This window comes from Lepidochelys kempii, chromosome 6 (genome assembly GCF_965140265.1).
Source record: "Lepidochelys kempii isolate rLepKem1 chromosome 6, rLepKem1.hap2, whole genome shotgun sequence".
NCBI classification, from domain to species: Eukaryota; Metazoa; Chordata; order Testudines; family Cheloniidae; genus Lepidochelys; species Lepidochelys kempii.
Genome location: NC_133261.1, coordinates 15,516,956 through 15,538,101, shown reverse-complemented (window position 1 = coordinate 15,538,101; position 21,146 = coordinate 15,516,956). Strand labels below are relative to the sequence as shown.

Genomic DNA, 21,146 nt, shown 5'->3' with positions numbered 1-21,146 from the left:
TCCAGTGAGGAAGAAGACACCACAGCCCTTGATAATTTCCTCCAATGTTTAATTACTCTAACTGTTAAAAATTGTGCCTAATTTCTAGTCTGACTTTATCTAGCTTCAACTTCCAGCCATTGGATCTTGTTAGACCTTTGTCTGCTAGACTAAAGAGCCAGGAATTATCAGATTTCTCTTTTCCCTGCAGGTACTTATAGACTGTGATCAAGTCACCCCTTTACCGTTTCTTCTTTTCAAAGAAACCCTTTGCAGACAGCACCTACATGCATCTGTGTTTGGGGTCATTCCCCTTCTAGCTGGACACAGCTCTGCCATTCTCCAGCTCTGGCTGGGAGAGAAGCGGAATGTCCATGAGGCCTGTGTCCCCTGCCTCCTGCCCTATATCTTAGTGCCTCTGCCAGATTCCAAAGGAAGAGAGTGTGTAAAAGGAGTTGGGTCCCGACCCAAGCAAATTAGTGCTAGTTGTAGTAATAGTTTTTGTGATGTCTGATATGGGTGAAGGGAGACCGTCTGCTCCACATGCGTGTGGTGAGAGTTACATGTGGATATGCACACTCCACATGCACACTCCAACACCCGCCCACCCACCCACACACCCCACACCTACATGCTGCATGTTCACACAGACACACATGCTACATGCACACACATGACACATGCATCTGTGAGAAAAGGCTTTAAAACAACTGACTCAGGATCCATTTTGAAGCTTTATTGAAGAAGTGGCCAGGGGAAACATTCAGGACCAAAGCCTCTGGGGGCTGGATAGGGCTGGTGAGTCATCATCTTATTTCATTGCATAATGTGAATTCAATGAACGGTGCAGAGCCAGGGAGAAGCTGATTGAAGCGAGTTCTCTCTGTGAAGAGTGACAGAGCTGGGTTCTAGAACTGCACTCAGGAAATGGATTACAATCTATCATACAGGACGGGGTTGAGTTTTACATCTCAGAGGAGCTGCTGCTGGAGCCATATCTCGTAGGAGTTCTTTATGAGGCCCCTTGCTCGGTCTCTTCTTTGGAGTCATAAGCCCGATTGGTGTAAGGTGGTGGAGAGGTCATCGGTGCAGAAGAAACCGCAAAGTTTGAATTGGCAGCATATGGCATGAACAACATGGCCTGCAAAACAAAAGAGATCAGCCCTCACACCCAGCACCTTCTTCACCTCTCCATTCTCGCTCCAGCATCTTCCGCATATTCTTTCCCACCATCACTTTTCTCAGTCCTCCATGCTCACCCCCTTCACCTTCCTCACCCTTCCACTCCCTTTCATCAACATATTTTTCAGCACTACCACCATCGTCTTCCTCATCCCTCTAGTTCTTATAACTGGGGCAGGTGCATCCCTGGTATAACTCTCCTGCTGTGACTGGAATTACACCAGGGATGAATCTGTGGCATCATCACTGTCAACACCCTACTTGCTATCAGTAGGATTTTTCCTGTGGAGGGGCATGGGTCCCAGGTGTCATAGAACATGACCCTGGTCTCTTGATATAGTGATGACATTTTGGATATGGAAACTAGACATTCTCTTGGGTCTTGACTGCAGCAGGTTTGTGTGAGGCACTTAAAAGGTTAATGTGGTAGGTCTCACTATGCCACAGACTGTCCCTCTGTGCTCCTTGCTAGGGCTGCTTGAAAATTTCCTGTCAACATGCTGATTTTCAAAGAAAAAAAACAAAAAACAAAAAAAAACCCCAAACTCCAAACTTTTATGTTTAACTCAATGAATTGTTTCATGAAAAGTATCTAGTTTCCAGGGAAAAATTTAATTTTTCATCCAAAAATTGAATGCCCTAAAACTTAAGGATGTCATAGAATCATAGAATATCAGGGCTGGAAGGGACCTCAGGAGGTCATCTAGTCCAACCCCCTGCTCAAAGCAGGACCAATCCCCAACTAAATCATCCCAGCCAGGGCTTTGTCAAGCTTGACCTTAAAAACCTCAAAGAAAGGAGATTCCACCACCTCCCTAGGTAACGCATTCCAGTGTTGCACCACCCTCCTAGTGAAAAAGTTTTTCCTAATATCCAACCTAAACCTCCCCTCTGCAACTTGAGACCATTACTCCTTGTTCTGTCATCAGCTACCACTGAGAACAGTCTAGATCCATCCTCTTTGGAACCCCCTTTCAGGTAGTTAAAAGCAGCTATCAAATCCCCCCTCATTCTTCTCTCCGCAGACTAAACAATCCCAGTTCCCTCAGCCTCCCCTCATAAGTCATGTGTTCCAGTCCCCTAATCATTTTTGTTGCCCTCTGCTGGACGCTTTCCAATTTTTCCACATCCTTCTTGTAGTGTGGGGCCCAAAACTGGACACAGTACTCCAGATGAGGCCTCACCACTGTTGAATAGACAGGAATGATCACGTCCCTCAATCTGCTGGCAATGCCCCTACTTATACATCCCAAAATGCCATTGGCCTTCTTGGCAACAAGGGTACACTGTTGACTCATATCCAGCTTCTTGTCCACTGTAACCCCTAGGTCCTTTTCTGCAGAACTGCTGCCTAGCCATTCGGTCCCTAGTCTGTAGCAGTGCATGGGATTCTTCCGTCCTAAGTGCAGGACTCTGCACTTGTCCTTGTTGAACCTCATCAGATTTCTTTTGGCCCAATCCTCTAATTTGTCTAGGGCCCTCTGTATCCTATCCCTACCCTCCAGCGTATCTACCTCTCCTCCCAGTTTAGTGTCATCTGCAAACTTGCAGAGGGTGCAATCCACACCATCCTCCAGATCATTTATGAAGATATTGGACAAAACCGGCCCCAGGACCGACCCTTGGGGCACTCCACTTGATACCGGCTGCCAACTAGACATGGAGCCATTGATCACCCATTGAGCCCAACAATCTAGCCAGCTTTCTACCCACCTTATAGTCCATTCATCCAGCCCATACTTCTTTAACTTGCTGGCAAGAATACTGTGGGAGACCATGTCAAAAGCTTTGCTAAAGTCAAGGAACAACACGTCCACTGCTTTCCCCTCATCCACAGAACCAGTTATCTCGTCATAGAAGGTGATTAGATTAGTCAGGCATGACTTGCCCTTGGTGAATCCATGCTGACTGTTCCTGATCACTTTCCTCTCCTCTAAGTGCTTCAGAATAGATTCCTTGAGGACCTGCTCCATGATTTTTCCAGGGATTGAGGTGAGGCTGACTGGCCTGTAGTTCCCAGGATCCTCCTCCTTTCCTTTTTTAAAGATGGGCACTACATTTCAATTTGGAGATGCTGCAGTGCCACATGGGAGGTGTAGTTTGTTTGCCTATTGTCCCCCATTCTTTGCTATGGATCAGGCTTACTGGCGAGACTACATTTCCCATGATGCACCATGGCCAGGGACTCCCAGGATGCAACAACCTCCCCTCACTAAAAGGGGGACAATGTTGGGAGTTGTAGTCGGACTAAGGAGCCTTACCCACAAAGGAGAATGGCAACATGACGCATTCAAACTACAATCCTCATTAGGCACCGCAGCAGCATTTCTACATTGAAATCTTTTGGGTTTTGTTGAAATACTTTGGTATTCAAATTTCTGCCAAAAAATATAAAATGCCTGGAAAATTTAGACAAAAACAGGTGGGGTTTTTTTTCCATAAAAACTTAACACAGTTTTCAACACAGATTGAGAAAACATTAGTTTATCAGTGTGTGAGCCTACCAACTCCCAGGTAAACCATGGGTTAACCTCATCACAGCTATGCCCTTCACTCTTCCAAGATGCTCAGAGGAAGGGCCAGGAGAACTGCTGCATGGGAGGCAGCCAGCCAGCCTTTGGGGAGGTCACAGTCTCATCAGCCTCACAGTAGTGAGTTGTATTCCAAACAAGGCATTTCCTGTTGCCTCGATTCATTTATTTTTCTGTCTGCCTAGAAACATTGTCCCTGGAGGGAATGTCCACAGCTGTAGCTTTTGGGAGGGGAGTTTGCAGCATCATGATTCCATGGCTGGTTCTATGCGAGCCTCACCAGCTGCTCTAAAACAAAGGCTAGTGATGACCCCCAAGGAGCTGTCCATCTGTCAAGTACTGCTGAAGTACAAAGGACTCTGTCCATGCCTCAATACATCCCCTCCACCAAGGAAGTAAGAGCTGGCTGTGCCAGGTGGGGAATTCCATGCCAAGGGAATTCTCTGCTGGAGAGCTCCAGTGACTTTCAGTGGCACAAAAAGGGTGGGATTGCAGCTCAGGTTCTGGCCCAGTTACAGTTTCCTGTTCCCCATCCCGCCACACCCCACCCTGCTGCTTGGCGCGGGGACATGAAATGCAGCTCCACAGAAATTAAAACACTGACAATGAAGGTCAATGTGGCGGCAGTGAAAACTGGGATTACTTCCCCCTCCCATTAAAAAAAGATTCAGTAACTTGGAGCGTGGTGCCAGCAGCCTGGTTAGGAATCAGGGTAAAAAAGGGCCATAAAATAGGGTTATTTCTTCTGCCAAAAATGTCAACAAAAATCTATCAACCAGCAGAATATTTTGATTCAACATGGAACCACAGTGCCTCATGGGAGTTGTAGTTTGGATGTCTTATACTTTCATTGTCCTGTATGAGCTGTGTTTACATGCAGAACTATTTCTGCCATGGTTTATCACTTTCCCCTTGTTGGTGAGGGGAGGGGATGTGTCACAAAGGTCCCTGCCCATGGTGCATCATGGGAGATATAAGTGCTGCAAGACACGGCCCATAGAGGAAAATGATAGCACATGGCAGCTGAACAACAATTGCCACCAGGCACCATAGTTCTGCTTTAAGTCTAAATAGTTTGGTTTTCAGTAGGGTTGTCAATTAATAGTAGTTAACTCATATGATTAACTCAAAAAAAGTAATCGTGATTAATCACAGTTTTAATCACAGAGTTAAACAATAATAGAATACCAACTGAAATTTATTAAATATTTTGGACGTTTTTCTACATTTTCAAACATATCTATTTCAATTACAACACAGAATATAAAATGAGCACTGTACACTTTGTATTATTATTGATTACAAATATTTGCACTGTAAAAATTATAAACAAAAGAAATAGTATTTTCAGTTCATCTCCTACAAGGATTGTAGTGCAATCTCTATCATGAAAGTGCAAATTACAAATGTAGATTTTTTTTTTTGCTTCGTAACGGCACTCAGAACCAAAATAATGTAAAACTTTAGAGCCTGCAAGTCCACTCAGTCCTACTTCTTGTTCACCCAATCGCTCAGACAAATAAGTTTGTTTACATTTATGGGAGATAATGCTACCCGTTTCTTATTTACGATGTCACCTGAAAGTGAGAACAGGCGTTCACATGGCATTGTTGTAGCTGGCATCGGATGATGTTTACGTGCCAGATATGCTAAACATTCATAACCCCCTTCATGATTCAGCCACCATTCCAGAGGACATACTTCCATGCTGATGAGGCTCATTAAAAAAATGCATTAATTGAATTTGTGACTGAACTCTTTGTTAGAGAATTGTAAGTCTCCTGCTCTGTGTTTTACCTGCATTCTGCCATATATTTCATGTTATAGCAGTCTTGGATGATGACCCAGCACATGTTGTTCATTTTCACAACACTTTTGCTGCAGATTTGACAATACACAAAGAAGGTAACAATGTGAGATTTCTAAAGATAGCTACACTACTCGACACAAGATTTAAAGATCTGAAGTGCCTTCCAAAATCAGAGAAGGACGAGGTGATGCTTTCAGAAGTCTTAAAAGAGCATCACTCCAATGCAGAAACTACAGAACCCGAACAACCAAAAAAGATAATCAACCTTCTGACTTAGATGATGAAAATGAACGTGCGTCAGTCTGCACTGCTTTGGATGATTATCGAGCAGAACCTGTCATCAGCATGGATGCATGTCCCATGCAATGATGGTCAAAGTGTGAAGGGACATATGAATCTTTAATGCATCTGGCACGTAAATATCTTGTGATGCCAGCTACAAGAGTGCCATGCGAACACCTGTTCGCACTTTCAGGTGACATTGTAAACAAGAAGCGGGCAGCATTATCTCCCACAAATGTAAACAAACTTGTTTGTCTGAGCGATTGGCTGTACAAGAAGTAGGACTGAGTGGACTTGCAGGCTCTAAAGTTTGACACTTTTATTTTTGAGTGCAGTTATTTTTTAAGTACATAATTCTACATTTGTAAGTTCAACTTTCATGATAAAGAGAGTGCAATATAGTACTTGTATTAAGTGAATTGTAATACAACTTCTTGTTTCTTTTTAGAGAGCAAATATTTGTAATAAAAATAAATATAAAGTGAGCACTGTGCACTTTGTATTCTGTGTTGTAATTGAAATCAATATATTTGAAAATGTGGAAAACATCAAAAATATTTAAATAAATGGTATTCTGTTATTGTTTAACAGTGTGATTAATTGCCATTAATTATTTTAGTCAGCATTAATTTTTTAATCATTTGACTGCCCTAGTTTTCAGGTGGTCAGTGTTTTGGCAAAATAGCAATATTTTCTGGAGAAAGCAGGTGCTTTCTGCTAAAATTCTCATATAGTTGAAACCCCAATTTCCCATCTAAAAAATGATTAGACAAAATTTTCAACCAGGACTAAATCAGGGGCTGTCATTTCCTCCATCACTGCCTCCCTCATACACATTCAGGCCCTTCCCCAAGGACACTCCTCCCATCAGGGAGGGCCCTTCATTCAGGCAAACATCTTCCCTTCCTTTCACCACATGCTCTGACTCACATCCCGTTTGAGAGCTGAAAGACTCACGGTGTTGGGGGTATAGCAGATGGCTTGGCATGCAAAGTATGAGGTTGAGACAGCAACGGAGAACTCCAGGATGGTCATCAAGAACAGCATGACCGTGATCCCCTTCGCAGCATCCTGGGGAGCACAAAACCACAGAGGATGCTAATTACTCTTGACTGCTAGAGGTAACACAGGGCTGTCATGAGGGGATGCACTGGGGAGTCCAATTCTGGGAATGCAGAAATGCAGTTCCGGTTCTTTTCTCTTCCCAGGCACACAGAATTCTCCTCCTCATTCAAACTACTCAGGAGCCCCAGTAATTGTGATGCATGGAGCCACACCACTGTCAGGAGATCATAAGATTCTCTTTTCTCCTGGGTCTGCAGGGAGCTGCGCCCCTGAGATGCAGCCATTTGTCAAGATGGAGGATCATAAAGCCTAGGGGAAGGTGTGTGGCCTAGTTGCTCAAACATTGGACTACAACTCAGAAGAGCTGAATTTGGTTCCAAACTCTGCCACTAACTTGCTTGTGACTTTGGACAAGTGGCTTCACTCCCCTGTGCCTCAGTGTCCCCATCTGTGTAAAGTGGAATTAAATAAAATAAAACAGACATTGGAATCCAATCCTATGCCTGCTGAAATCAATAGGAGTTATTATTCATTTATATGTTGATAGCAGCTGGAAACCCCAGTCATGAATCAGGACTCTAACATGCTACGTGTTGTACAAAACAGAAGAAAAACATGGTCCTGGCCTGATATTTGACATGGGCAGGAGTTTTGACACTGGCTTTATCCAGCAAAACCAAATCAGGAAGTCTGGAGTTGAACACATGGATAGTTTCTACCCTGGGGTCAAAGGCTTGGGACAATTCCAGGCACCTGGTATTTTAAACACACCTGTTAGACTCCAGGGGGAGTCTGTGCAGGGGGATGGACTGGACGACCTCTTGAGGTCCCTTCCAGCCTTACATTTCTATGATTCTATGGCAGAGTCTGGTCATTTACCAACTAAAGATATACCTCATAGTTACGGCTGTAATCTGACACATTAATAATCAGCTCCGTTAGGAAGAGAATGATCCCAATGGCTGAGAAGATGGCGCTAGTGATGTTCATTCCCAGGCTGCCTCTCACCTGAAAGAGACATGCAGAGGGTCAGGCTGTGTGTAGGCAGAGAACAGGTTTGGTTAAAACAAGAACCAGCCCACCTGTGTGTTCTGGGAATGCTCCAGCACTCGTATGTTTTGGGCAGAACTTAATTGCAGAGTCACTTTTTTCTATCAGATAAAATTGTGTTACAAGTCAAAATGTAATTTTAACCCTAATGGATGTTAGTTGGAAGCTGAATAAATCTGAAAAACCTTGGCTAAGCAGAGCACTAGTAATTGCTACGAGACCAATACTACAAGCATGAAAGTCCAAAAAGTGAAATTGACGACTGGAGCATAGATATCGTAAGCGTGGCCACCATGGAAAGACGTGTGTACTGTAACAGACATATCCCGCAAAATTCTCAGAGATATGGGATGCTCTCCTGGAAGTATCTGAATGATCCTGTTAAACGAATGGGCTCCCTTACTTCCCCCTCCTCTTTATCCATTTCATTTCTTCCCCATCTGTGTCCCCCTCCTCTGAACTTTGCTTTTATTCTTTAGGTTAACTTAATAATTTTGCTTTAACTAATTGAATTTTGATAAACAAATTGTTTGTTTGTAAATTGTATAATACAAATAATTGATTTATATTTGAACCATTCATATTATATAGATACACATATACATAATTAAATGGTTCAAGTACAGCTAAGATTAGGTAGCAACTTGTTAATATATTATGAGAAGTTTATATATAGTTTTTTTTTATTTTGTATGTAGGTTTTGAAAAATTGTAATAAAAATGTAATAGAAAAAAAGATATAAGAACCATCCCTGAACCCTTACACTCAACTCAAACTCTGCACTTCTTTGGGAAAGTTAGATAAGCCCGGCTGACTCATATTATGATAACAGCTAAAGATTCCAATGGAGACAGGTTCTTCATTGTGCTGGGTGCTGTACACACACACACGGTCCCTGCCCCAAAGAGTTTATGACCTAACACACAAGAGGGCCAGTGAAACACAGAGAGGTGAAGGGAGTTGCCAAAGGTTACCGGAAAAGTGAGGAATCAACTCAGCTCTACTGGCTCTCAGTTCAGCACCACTAGCCTATGCTTTGAGCTTGTCACCAGTCCGTACTGCAGCTAGGACTGAGAATGGGGAGATGCCATGAGAACAGCTTGGCCTTTCTCCATGGGTATTTTTTCTTCAGCCCAAAAAAAAAAAAAGCCCAACTCCGCCCTTTCCTCCCTGGAAATACTAGAACACTCATGACCAAAAAACCCGATTCTTCTTGGGGAAATTGTAACTGGATTTGGGGCCTTTCACCCCTATGTGTCCAGCTCCAATCCAGACTAGTGACAAAGAATTGCTCCCATCTGACATTTTGCAGATTACGTGAAAGGAGCTGGACGTCTCAGACCAGTTCCTATTTGGACAAGAATCTCCAAGAATTTGGCCAGCATCCTGCACTTTGGCTGTAGAAGAGAGGCCAAGAACTGACTGGGCTGGAAGGGTGATTTAGACGCTCACCTTCAGAAGTGATCCCAGCACGCCTGGGGTGAGGCGCACTAGTGAGGTGGTTTGGGGCTAATGTTGCACTGTCCATAGGCAAGTCATGCTAGGACAGGGTGGAGTTCTTGTCTGCCTCTAGTAGCTGAGCCTCATGGAAGGTTTATAAGGCTGCTGCTGAAGCCACTTAAGGCTCCCTGTCTGCTAGCTCAAGTAGAAGAGACTTTTCCTTCTAGTGCTGAAGGTTCCCAAGTTCTAAACCCTGTAGCTGGTTTAACAGTCACTTACACATGCTGTGTATGTTCCAGGGTAAATAGTGAGCTTGATTTTTCTGTCTTAGGACCTCTTATAAGCACTAAATTCACTTAAAATGCAATTTCAGGGCTTATGTAATTTTGGGAATTCAAAACCCTAGACTGACTTTTAGGGCTTCATACAAGCCAAGCCTATGACACTTTGGAAGTTCATTTCTCATGACCACAGCAATAAACCATAGCAGTTGGCTATTTAAGCCCTTAGTCACCTGCGAAGCCTACCAATAGCTAGCTAATATATTTCCGGGAGCATCTCATGGTTATTAGAGTATGGCTCATGGGGTGAATTATACAATGTGTCTTGCCACTTAGAAAAGACAGTTCCTACTATGCAGAGAAAAGAAAATAGCAGGTAAAAGGTAAGAGGCGGAGCTGGTTGAAATTTTCAAAATGTCATTGATGTGAATTTTTGGGGGGAGGGGGTGAATGGTGAAAAGAATTCTGCAACATTTTTCATTTATTCCCATATTTTTTGATCTGCTGTAGGTCTCAATTCAGGAAAGCACTTAAACACATGCTTAATTTTTAGCACATCCTAAAGTCTCACAGATACTTAGTGCTTTACTCCATAGCGGCCTCTCTGGAAGTCCCCTTCTCTTTACTATTTTGAATATATTTCTGGCTACTTTAATTCTTCTGAATTCCCCCCTTTTTTTGCAGACTCCCTGGACCCTTTGTCTTTCTTTTGTTCCCTGGTAGTCTGGCTGCCTTTTCAGCAGCTGTTTGCAGCTCTACTTTCTATTGAGCTCCTTTCTATTGGGCTCCTAATTGAGGTTTATTAGTCAATAGAAAAATTGAAGGTAGTTGTTGGGCCACAAGCTGCTGTTAAAAATACTGAGGCAGTCAGCAGGGAGTAGTTTAAAATAGCCCCTTTTCTCCTTCGGCTCCTCATTTGTCTCTTCTGTCTTCCTCTCCAACACGTGTTCCAGCACAAGCTGGTCCAGTAAACTATATTACCTCCCCCACCTTCTCCTTCTCCAACATTCCTTCACCATGTTCTTGATGAACAAACTCTCTGCTCTCTCATCAGCAACTCTCTTCCTGGACAGTGCCCTGGGCGAAGCAGAGCTAAACTCTGAGTATCCCCCACGTTAGGGAAGAGGAGGAAACAATATCTAGAAACTCACCAAACAGGTGTTGCGATGAGTCTCAGCTGCAACCGAGAGGGATCCAGAAATGACGAACTGCCCAGGAAAGAGAAAACCGTCATTCATATTTCACACTTACAAGAATGATCACTCCTCCAAGACAGGCTGTATGTGATGGAAGCAAAGGGAAAGAATGGCACTCTTCCCTCAGCTGGGGCAGTCATAATAATTATACCAAGTGTTGGAGAGTAGTTTCCATCAAATAATGCTGCCATCCAGGTTCATCTAAATCCAGTTAAGGTGGCACCCATGTCATAATCCTTCCCCCCAGATTCTCCTCCTCTTCTTTCCTCCTTCTGAGTTCTTGCTCCTTTTTGACAACTGAACTTGCTCTTCTCCCCATAAATAGAGCAGTGACTGGATGGTCCTGAGAAGAGCTCAGGAAGTCACCAGGTTCCTCACCCCACCTTCCACCCAGTGCAGCTGTGCCATCCCCTGCCTATGTGTCTGCCTATGGAGATTTTATAGTACTTCCATCGCCATGGGATCTGAGCAGCTCCACATCTCAAGCCTGACCTGCAGTACCCCCTGCTGTTCCAGTGCTGTCCTCCCCAGCCTCCCAGCTGTGCTAACATGTCTCAATCCAGACCTGCAGTGCCCCCTGCTGTCACCTCCACACTGTTTTCTGTGGCAGATCAGTCACCATTTTCACTTGACAGTTGAATGGTCTCTGGTTTGGAACCTGGCAGGAGATTTGTCCTTTTTGCTGATGAGCCAAGGTTTTTCCCCCTCCCTCCATTCAAGGCAGACAAACCCTAACAAGGCCCAAATAAGCCAAGGGTGTTGCAAAGGGACGAGACCTGAGCCTTGACCTCAGCTTAGTAAGATAGAGGTGCTCAGACAGTGACCTCACCAAGGCCTGGACCTTGACATCATCCAAGTAGTCAGAGGTGCTGAGGCAATGACTTCATGGATGTCTGAGCGCCAACATCAGCCCAGCAGAGGGGCTAAGGCAGGGACTTCACAGCAGCTTGGCCCCTAACACCAGCCCAACAAGACAGTTTTGGTGAAGAGGGTGAGCAGATTGTCAAAAATGAGAAGCCAGGACACCTGACATGTAGAACAGGCAAGGTGGGGTAGCAGGGATTTTGAGAGTGGCACTCAGGGCTGGTAGTTGGTGGAAGGCACCTGTCTTTCAAGTGTGTGTGGGTTGGTTTTATTGGGGGTCTAAGGTGACATGTGGGGAAGGATTTTTTAAGCCTCACATGGGGCACTGCTTGCTGCAGGACAGCAAACTAATGATCTGCTGAGCAATAGCAGGAAATGGGTCTGCACATTAGATGGGCCAATGATCTACCAAGTGACAGCAGGAAGTGTGACAGGACACTAAGTGCCAGTTTGGATGGACTAACATTCTACTATATCCCTGTTGAATAACATCTGCTGCAGGTTCCTGAGCTGGCCACACACTGCCTCTTTGCCTTTGTGGGTTTCTTTTGGTAGAGAGGTACTAGGTATCTGTTACTTATTGATAACCATAGCTACAGTCTGCATTGCCTCTTGATACATACAGGAAGTTTGAAGTAAATGAGGAGGAATCAGGAGATCTGGATTCTATACCGAGTGCTGCCACAATTCAACTACATTACCTTGGGTGACTCTGTTAGCCCCTTGGTGCCTCAGGTTCCCCATCTGTAAAATGGGGAAAATAATATCTAACTCACTAGTGTTTTATTAGATTTAGTTCACTCATGTTAGGAAGTGCATTAGGATCCTGGAAGTGTCTGTCTTGCCCTCTGTTTATCTTATGTGTATCCTCATATATCGGTACAGCATTAATCATAGACAATAATTATATATCCAAGTGGCCATGCCATCATTTCATAGATGTTTTCATTTATTCTACTCACAAAAAGTCCTCCCCAGAAGGGGTATCCTCCAATAACAGAGATGGAAATGTAAACGTTGTATCCGACAAAAACTGCAGCCACACCCCCAAAGCCAATGTGCATCAGCCCAATCAGGATCTGGATGGCCTGTGGGAAGAGAATGGAGCAGTAAAAGGAGCCAATTCCTTGCCATCTTGTGAAGGAGCAAAGCACAATGTCCCGAGCAGAGCTGATGGGAAATTCTGGTCTTTTGACAGCTGTTTAAATCCAAAATCTGAAAAATTTCAGTTTGGAAATGTTGAAACATTTTGTTTCAGTTTGTCAAACTGACTTGAAATATTTCATTTAGGCTTGGTTAACGCTGGACTGAGTCTACCTGAGTCAGTGTGTTGCCTTATGAGAATTATAGTTGGGGTGCCTAGTGTCCCCATTCTCTGCTATGGGATAACTTCCTAGCCGGACTACACCTACATTTGTGGAATCACGGGACTCCCATGACATACCATAGTGGTCCAGTAAAAGAGAAGACCGCAGTGCGTCTTGGAAGACGTAGTTTGGAACAGGGAGCCAGTCCTACACCACTCTCTGAACTACAACTTCCTTGAGGCTTTGTAGCAGCTCAGGTGGATGCCGTTTCAATGTCAAACTGACCTGAGGGGAAACATTTCAGTTCAGTTTGACGAACTGAATAATTGATCTGGGAAGTCCCAACCCAAAACAAAATATTTTGTTTTTGATTTTCTCAATGGAAAATTTTGATTTTGCGGAAACTACATTTCCCATTGAAAAAATGTGGTTCCCCTAGTGACTCCCTCAACAGTGACAGGAATCACCACCAAAGAATGAATCAGAGAAGCAAATCTGTGTGAGCTCGAAGGCTTTTCTCTCTCACCAACAGAACTTGGTCCAATAAATAAAAGATGTTACCTCATCTACCTAGTCTCTCTAATATACTGAGACCAACACAGCTACAACACTGAATATAATAACGGAAGGTATCGAATTTGCTGTCTGAAGTGGAAACTCCACAACACGAAGAAAAAGGAAACAAAACTTAAGAGCGACATCTACTTCCTTAGCAAGTTCAAGACAGAAAATATCATCCCCAGATGTCTCACCATCATGACCCTCTGACCACGACATATAATTCCAAACATGCTGAACAGCACTTCAGACGAACTTTAGAAAAACTAAGGAACCATTTATTGCACCTCATATATTGCAGAAGGGAGCATCTCAAACAAGAAATCGTCACATGCTCCACACTGGAAGAAAAAAAAACACCACCACCAGGGAAGTTACCTGGAAATCGTGCAAAAAATCCAAAACAATTGTCAAAGAAATCTGATGACAGGCATCCAAATTAAAAACAAAATGTGGAACCAACCACAACTACTCCACAACCCCCAGAATACCCACTCTGGGAGAAACAAATGCACCAATACCCACAACATTGACAGTACACAACAGATGAACATCATCATTTTATCAAGACTATCCCTAACTGCAGCGGAATTATCTATACTCTCTAAGGCCTGGTCTACACTGGGGTGAGGGTGGGGGGGAATCGATCTAAGTTACGCAACTTCAACTATGTGACTAACGTAGCTGAAGTCAACGTACTTAGACCTACTCACCACAATGTCTTCACTGCAGTGAATCAACTGCTGCTGCTCCCCCATCGACTCTGCCTGTGCCTCTTGCAGCGATGGAGTACAGGAGTCGACGGGAGAGTACTCGGGGGTCGATTTAGACTAGATGATCTAGACTAGACGTGATAAATCGATCCCCGCTGGATCGATCGCTGCCCGCCGATCTGGCGGGCAGTATAGACATACCCTAAGAGACTGAACTTCTTCTGCACCACAGAACCCAGTACCATACTAACATGTAGAGAACTAGAAGAATTCTTCTTCCGACTCCACCTCAAAGAATTATTTCACAATGACAACACCACTCATAATTACTACATCCCCACTGACGATCAATCAATCAATCAAAAAAAAAAAGACTCATCTGACTGGACACCACAGAACAAACAAAACTACACTCTTGGTGATTACATTGATTGCTTCAAAAAAGAATTGACTATGAAATCCTTAACAACCCTCACATCCACCACAATCTCTCTACTGCCAAGAGGACAACCATTCAGTCTCAGAAATCTAACCAGAGAGTGATCCAACCAGAAAACAAAGGGGTTGCCATCGTAATCCTCGACTATGTTAATGAGGCCAATTGACAACTCTCCAACACCACCTACTATGAAGAACTCAAATAAGACCCCACACCACAATTTACCCAGGAATGTAAGGATATCACCTCATCCTTCCCCAAATAGCTCCAAGACAATCTCTACAAACTCCTCTCCTACGTACCCAACCCAGGGAACTTCTACCTGCTTCCCAAGATACACAAACAATGGAACCCAAGCAGACATATCATATCTGGCCACAGCACTCTTTTACTGAAGGAATATCAGGACTCATAGAAACCATCCTCAAACCACACAAAGGGTCAGCTTCCTCCAGGATACAACCAACTTCCTCCACAAACTCCGCAACATCAACAACCTCCTTTAGAACACCACCCTTACCACTAAGGATGTCACCTCTCAATACACCAACATCCCTCACAGTGACAGCAAAGCTGCCTGACTCAAATATTTACGAGAAAATGGACAACCCTCAGATATCTACTACAAGCACATATCCAAACTCATCCATTTCATCCTCACCCATATTATTTTTACATTCAACAACCAACACTTTGTCCAGACCATAGCAACATCCATGGGTATTAGGATGACTCCCCCAGTACGCTAAACTTTTTACGGGCCATCTTGAAGAAGAATGTCTGAACAAATGCACCATGAAATGAATGATATGCCTGAGATACATCAATGATATTTTCATCCTCTTGACAAATGACTTAAATTTCCTCATAGATTTCCACCACAACTTCAACAACCTTCATCTGTCTGTTAAACTCTCTCCCACACTAGCATCAACTTGCTGGACACCATGATCAGTTTCAACACTGGAACCCTACAGACAACTGTATATAAGAAACCCATGGATCACCACACCTACCCCTCTGAACAAATTCCCTGCTGGGAGGGAAAACTCCACTGAAAGGAATGGGGCTGTGACTATATACACCAGCAGAGATTTTGGACCATGCCTTTTGAGTTAGAGGAGCCCAAACATTGCAACAAAATAATTCAAACATGCCCATTCTCAGGACTCTGGTGATCTTAACTAAAACAGGCTAAGGGTTCACTTGGTCACAATTTATAAGCACCTCTGTGGGGAAATAAAATTTAGTAACAGGCTCTTCAATCTAGCAGACAAAGGTCTAGCAAATCCAAACACTGGAAGTTGAAGCTAGACAAATTTGGACTGGAAATAAGGTGAAAATGTTTAACGCTGAAGGTAACTAACCATTGCAACAACTTACCAAGGGTTGTGGTGGATTCTCCATCACCAGCAATTTTTAAATCAAGACTGGATGCTTTTCTAACAGATATGCTTGAATTCAAACAGGAATTAATTCAGAGATGTTCTCTGGCTTATGGTTCTCTGGCCTAGGTCAGACTAAATGATCCCAGTGGTCCCTACTGGCCTAAAACCAGTAATCTATTAACTCATTTATTTATTTATATGATTATAAACAAACAACCATTGGTGTATCTCTCTAGACCGATGGATAGAAGTTGCATGTTGGTTGATTTTACTAGTAGTTCAAGGCTGAATGGAATCAGTTCTGCACTGCAGTAACTAGGAGAGGGACACTGGGTTTGAACTGCTTCTTCTCTGACCAGATCCTCGGTTGGTGTGAATTAGCACAATGGAGCTACACTGATTTATAACAGTTGAATCGCCATCCTCTTCTCCCCAATATGGGGCTGTTTCATTCCACTAGTTACAGAAACAGCTGGTTTATAATCTTTCCCTGACTTTTTCTTCTTTGCTTGATTAATCCTCATTTCTTCCTGTTTGGGCAGCTAGGACGATTCACTACCCCTGGAACTCTGCGTCTATATCCCTGACCCCAAAGCAATGAAGTATCAAGAAGAGGTCAGACCTATCCTGTGTCCCTGAAGTGCCAAGTAACCTGACGGCACTGGCTTCTTGGCATCCTTAGAATCATAGAATCATAGAATATCCGGGTTGGAAGGCACCTCAGGAGGTCATCTAGTCCAACCCCCTGCTCAAAGCAAGACCAATCCCCAACTAAATCATCCCAGCCAGGGCTTTGTCAAGCCTGACCTTAAAAATATCTAAGGAAGGAGATTCCACCGCCTCCCTAGGTAACACATTCCAGTGTTGCACCACCCTCCTAGTGAACAAGTTTTTCCTAATATCCAACCTAAACTTCCCCCACTGCAACTTGAAACCATTACTCCTTGTTCTGTCATCTGCTACCACTGAGAACAGTCTAGAGCCATCCTCTTTGAAACCCCCTTTCAGGTAGTTGAAAGCAGCTATCAAATCTCCCCTCATTCTTCTCTTCTGCAGACTAAACAATCCCAGTTCCCTCAGCCTCTCCTCATAAGTCATGTGTTCCAGTCCCCTAATCATTTTTGTTGCTCTCCGCTGGACTCTTTCCAATTTTTCCACATCCTTCTTGTAGTGTGGGGCCCAAAACTGGACACAGTACTCCAGATGAGGCCTCACCAATGTCGAAAAGAGGGGAACGATCACGTCTCTCGATCTGCTGGCAATGCCCCTACTTATACATCCCAAAATGCCATTGGCCTTCTTGGCATCAAGGGCATACTGTTGACTCATATCCAGCTTCTCGTCCACTGTAACCCCTAGGTCCTTTTCTGCAGAACTGCTGCCAAGCCATTCGGTCCCTAGTCTGTAGCAGTGCATGGGATTCTTCCAGCCTAAGTGCAGGACTCTGCACTTGTCCTTGTTGAACCTCATCAGATTTCTTTTGGCCCAATCCTCTAATTTGTCTAGGGCCCTCTGGATGCTATCCCTACCCTCCAGTGTATCTACCTCTCCTCCCAGTTTAGTGTCATCTGCAAACTTGCAGAGGGTGCAATCCACACCATCCTCCAGATCATTTATGAAGATATTGAACAAAACTGGCCCAAGGACCTACCCTTAGGGCACTCCACTTGATACCGGCTGCCAACTAGACACTGGGTCATTGACCACAACCCATTGATCCTTCCCATAAAGCTGTTGGTTAAAGTAAAAAAGAAAAGGGTGGAGTCTGGAATTTGCTCATGCTCAGTCATTCAGTCACCTGTGCATGACTCATTCACATGGACTGAGAGCAAAGATCACACTTACCCCCAGGGTCTTGGGCTGTGCTTTGAGGAATATCTCCATCATCCCTACTTTCTTCAGCTGCGCGACCTGTTCAGCGGGACTCCTGGGGTACATTGACCCAAGAGGTTGGTTCCCAGGGTTCATGACTGTGAACTGCTGAGGCCCACACTGCACCATCTCAGGAATCTGGGAAATGGCACCAGAGACCCCCTGGCCTTGGTGGATGACACCAGCGCTGTTTGGGGGCATGAATATAAGCACCCCATTGGCCATGCTTCCTGGTGCTGCCATGATAACGAAGATGCTGCATAAAAGAGTGATTGGCCCAGATTAAAACATATGTAATAACACTGACTCCCCAAATTAGCTGAGTAGGAATCTTAGTTAGCTATTGCTCAACCCCTTTTGAGTCCCTGCCAAGATTTTGTCCTTCTCCTGGAGCTATAATTGGAACACGAGCAACACCGTAAAGCTCAGGGTTGAGATTTCAAAAGCTGACTCAAGGATTCAGCCACACAACTCCCATTAATTTCAACTTTCTCATTGGGTTTTAAAATCTCAACCCAGGAGCTCTATTATCTCCATTCTACCCCTCGTTTTCCAGGTGCTTTTAACTTACTGGATCTTTCACTTTTTGGGATGGAATTTTCCTGAGCTGTGCAATTGATTATCTTAGGGCTGATAGAGGGAGAAATTATCTCAGGTTCTTTGGCACAAAGACTCTGCTGTTGCTTCCATCTAAGTGAAGGAAACATTCCCGTTAACTTCAAAGGCATGGGATCAGACTCGAAAGCATTTACGAAAGAGCTGGCCAAAAATTTTCCACCAAAACGGTTTTTGATGGAAAATTGGGTTTTCTATTAAGTGGATATTTGTGTGTGTGGAAAGGGTCTGATGCTAGGTTTGGCATGTTAAGAGGCTCTAGATATTTTTTAAGTATTAACAAGCATTGGAAAGCAGGTTGTGATCATGGTCTGTAAGTGGGAAGATTATTTCTAAGGGTAGAGGGCTCTTTCATTTGGCAGACAAAGGGAAAACAAGATCCAGTGTTGGAAGCATAAATTCAGTTTAGTGCAAGCAGGAATTAAGGGGCTTGATGCACAAAATCCCTGGGGAGAAATTCTATGGCCTCTGTTACAGAGGAGATCAGACTAGATGACCATAATGATTCCTTCAGACCCTGAAGCTTTCAATCTAAATGCCGTTCTAACCTATGTAGTTAGAGGAAGGAAAGGCTAAAGGGCCATGGGAATAGTCAGGACTGTCTCTTCTTTCCCAGAGATTCTATTCTCTCCAACCTGTGCAACCCACTTTTGTCCCATTTCTGTTTCCCTTTCACTGGCCGGGCCAGAGTACTTTGTTCCTTGGCTGGGGGATGTTGTGGGAGTGGGAAGGTGGCAGGGTGACACCACTTGTGTCTATATTTTCAAAAGAGCTGGAGGCACCGACCTTTATCAGCACCAAATGCTCACCCCAGATCCAGCTGTTATTAGACAGGAGACGTCACAGACAATATCAATTCCAGTCTGACCTCTGAACCCTGTGTTTTTATTCACTGGCTAGAGCCACGTCATTAGGGTTGCCGGGTGTCTGGTTTTTGACTGGAATGCCCAGTCAAAAGGGGACCCTGGCAGCTGCAGTCAACTTTGCTGACCTGGCTGTTAAAAGTCCGGTTTGTTGGCGCAGGAAAGCTCCCCACCTGGTTCCGCTATCCAGGAAGCTACCAGAATCTCCCTCTGGTTCCTGGGCAAAGGGATGGCCACAAGGGCTCTCTGCGCTGCCCCCACCCCCAGAACCATCTCAGCTGCTCCTGTTGGCCAGGAACCGTGGCCAATGGGAGCTGAGGGGGCGGCGCCTGCAGGTGTGGGCAGCACGCAGAGCCACGTGGTCGTGTCTCCACTTAGGAGCTGGAATGAGATGCAGGTAGCTTCCCGGGAGCTGCCTGAGGTAAGCGCCATCCAGAGCCTGCACCCTGAATCCCCTTCCATGGCCCAACCCCCTGCCCCGCTCTGAGCCCCAATCTGCACCCCAAACCCTGCCCCCCCAGAGGCCACATCCCCATCCGGAGCCCTCATCCCCTCTTGCACCCCAACCGCCTACCCCAGCCCGGAGCACACTCCTGCACCCCAAACCCCTGGTTCCAGAACCTGCGCCCCCAGCCTGAGTCCTCCCCCCCCCACACCCCAACCGCCTGTCCCAGCCTGGATCCCCCTCCCACACCCTGAACCCGTCATTTCTGGCCCCACCCCAGAGCCTGCACCCCCAGCTGGAGCCCTAACCCCCCTCGCACCCAAACCCCCTGCCCTATCCCGGAGCCCTCTCCTGCACCCCAAACCCCTCATCCCTGGCCCCACCCCAGAGCTCACACCTGCAGCCGGAGCTCTCCCTGCCCTCAGACCCCAACCCCCTGTCCCAGCCTGGAGAAAATGAGCAAGTGAGCAAGGGTGGAGGAGAGCGAACGATGGAGGGAGAGGGGATGGAGTGAGCAGGGGCATGGCCTCGGAGAAGAGGTGGGGCAGGGGTGTTCGGTTTTCTGCAAATAGAAAGTTGGCAACCCTACAAATAGCAGAGAGCAGCTGACATGTGAAAAGACTTGAATCAATGCAAGCAAGTTATGTTGCTGCTCCACCTTTCTGTGTGAACATTTTCTAGAGGTTTGGGAAGTGACACTTTCTCACACAGGCGCATGCTGCTTTGAGCCACAAATTTCTCCCCCCTCCTCCCTTCCCCACTTGTCAGGTAATCGGATCTGGTGCTCTCTAAATTCTGACCTCATTTTCCTACAAGAGTCCTGAAAGGATCTCAGGGCATCCCCATGGCCGTCTCACCCAGTACGGCCACCAACCCCCAATTTTAACAATCACCCAAGGAGAGTGTTTGCCGATGCACTTACTCTGTCACCGCGGCTGCTCTCCTCCGTCCAGCTGTGGGTGACTCCAAGCCTCACCAGGAAATTCTCACAGGCTCATGCAGAAGGGGTTTATTAGCATCAGACTTTGAATCCTGCCCTGACGGTCACACTCACCTCCTCCCTCCTTCTCTGCCCTGTTTTACAGCAGGACTCCAAAGTCCTGTTCCCTAGTCCTGGTCCCTTCCCCCATCCCCATCCGGGTTCCTCATATGCCTTTTCCGCATCCTAATCACCATTTGTTCTGGCTCAGAGCATATGGGGCTCCACATAGGAGCCCACCAACACTACCCTTTGGCCACCAGGGTCACTACTGAGTAAAACGAGA

At 45.2% G+C, this 21,146-nt stretch overlaps 1 protein-coding gene across 2 annotated transcripts; it reads right to left on the bottom strand.

Annotated features, from left to right (window-relative positions):
- Positions 1–706: 706 nt before the first annotated feature.
- Positions 707–20,997, bottom strand: LOC140913799 (membrane-spanning 4-domains subfamily A member 15-like). Of its 2 annotated transcripts, XM_073350596.1 has the most exons (7): positions 20,804–20,997; positions 17,932–18,214; positions 12,644–12,769; positions 10,773–10,829; positions 7,744–7,857; positions 6,742–6,855; positions 707–1,120 (listed from the first exon to the last, which is right to left on the bottom strand). In XM_073350596.1, the coding sequence occupies exons 2-7, from the start codon at positions 18,199–18,201 to the stop codon at positions 992–994; spliced, it is 810 nt and encodes a 269-aa protein (XP_073206697.1). In that variant the 5' UTR covers positions 18,202–18,214; positions 20,804–20,997; the 3' UTR covers positions 707–991. The 2 variants fall into 2 exon arrangements, with proteins under 2 accessions (XP_073206697.1, XP_073206698.1); XM_073350597.1 differs by lacking the exon at positions 7,744–7,857.
- Positions 20,998–21,146: the final 149 nt, after the last annotated feature.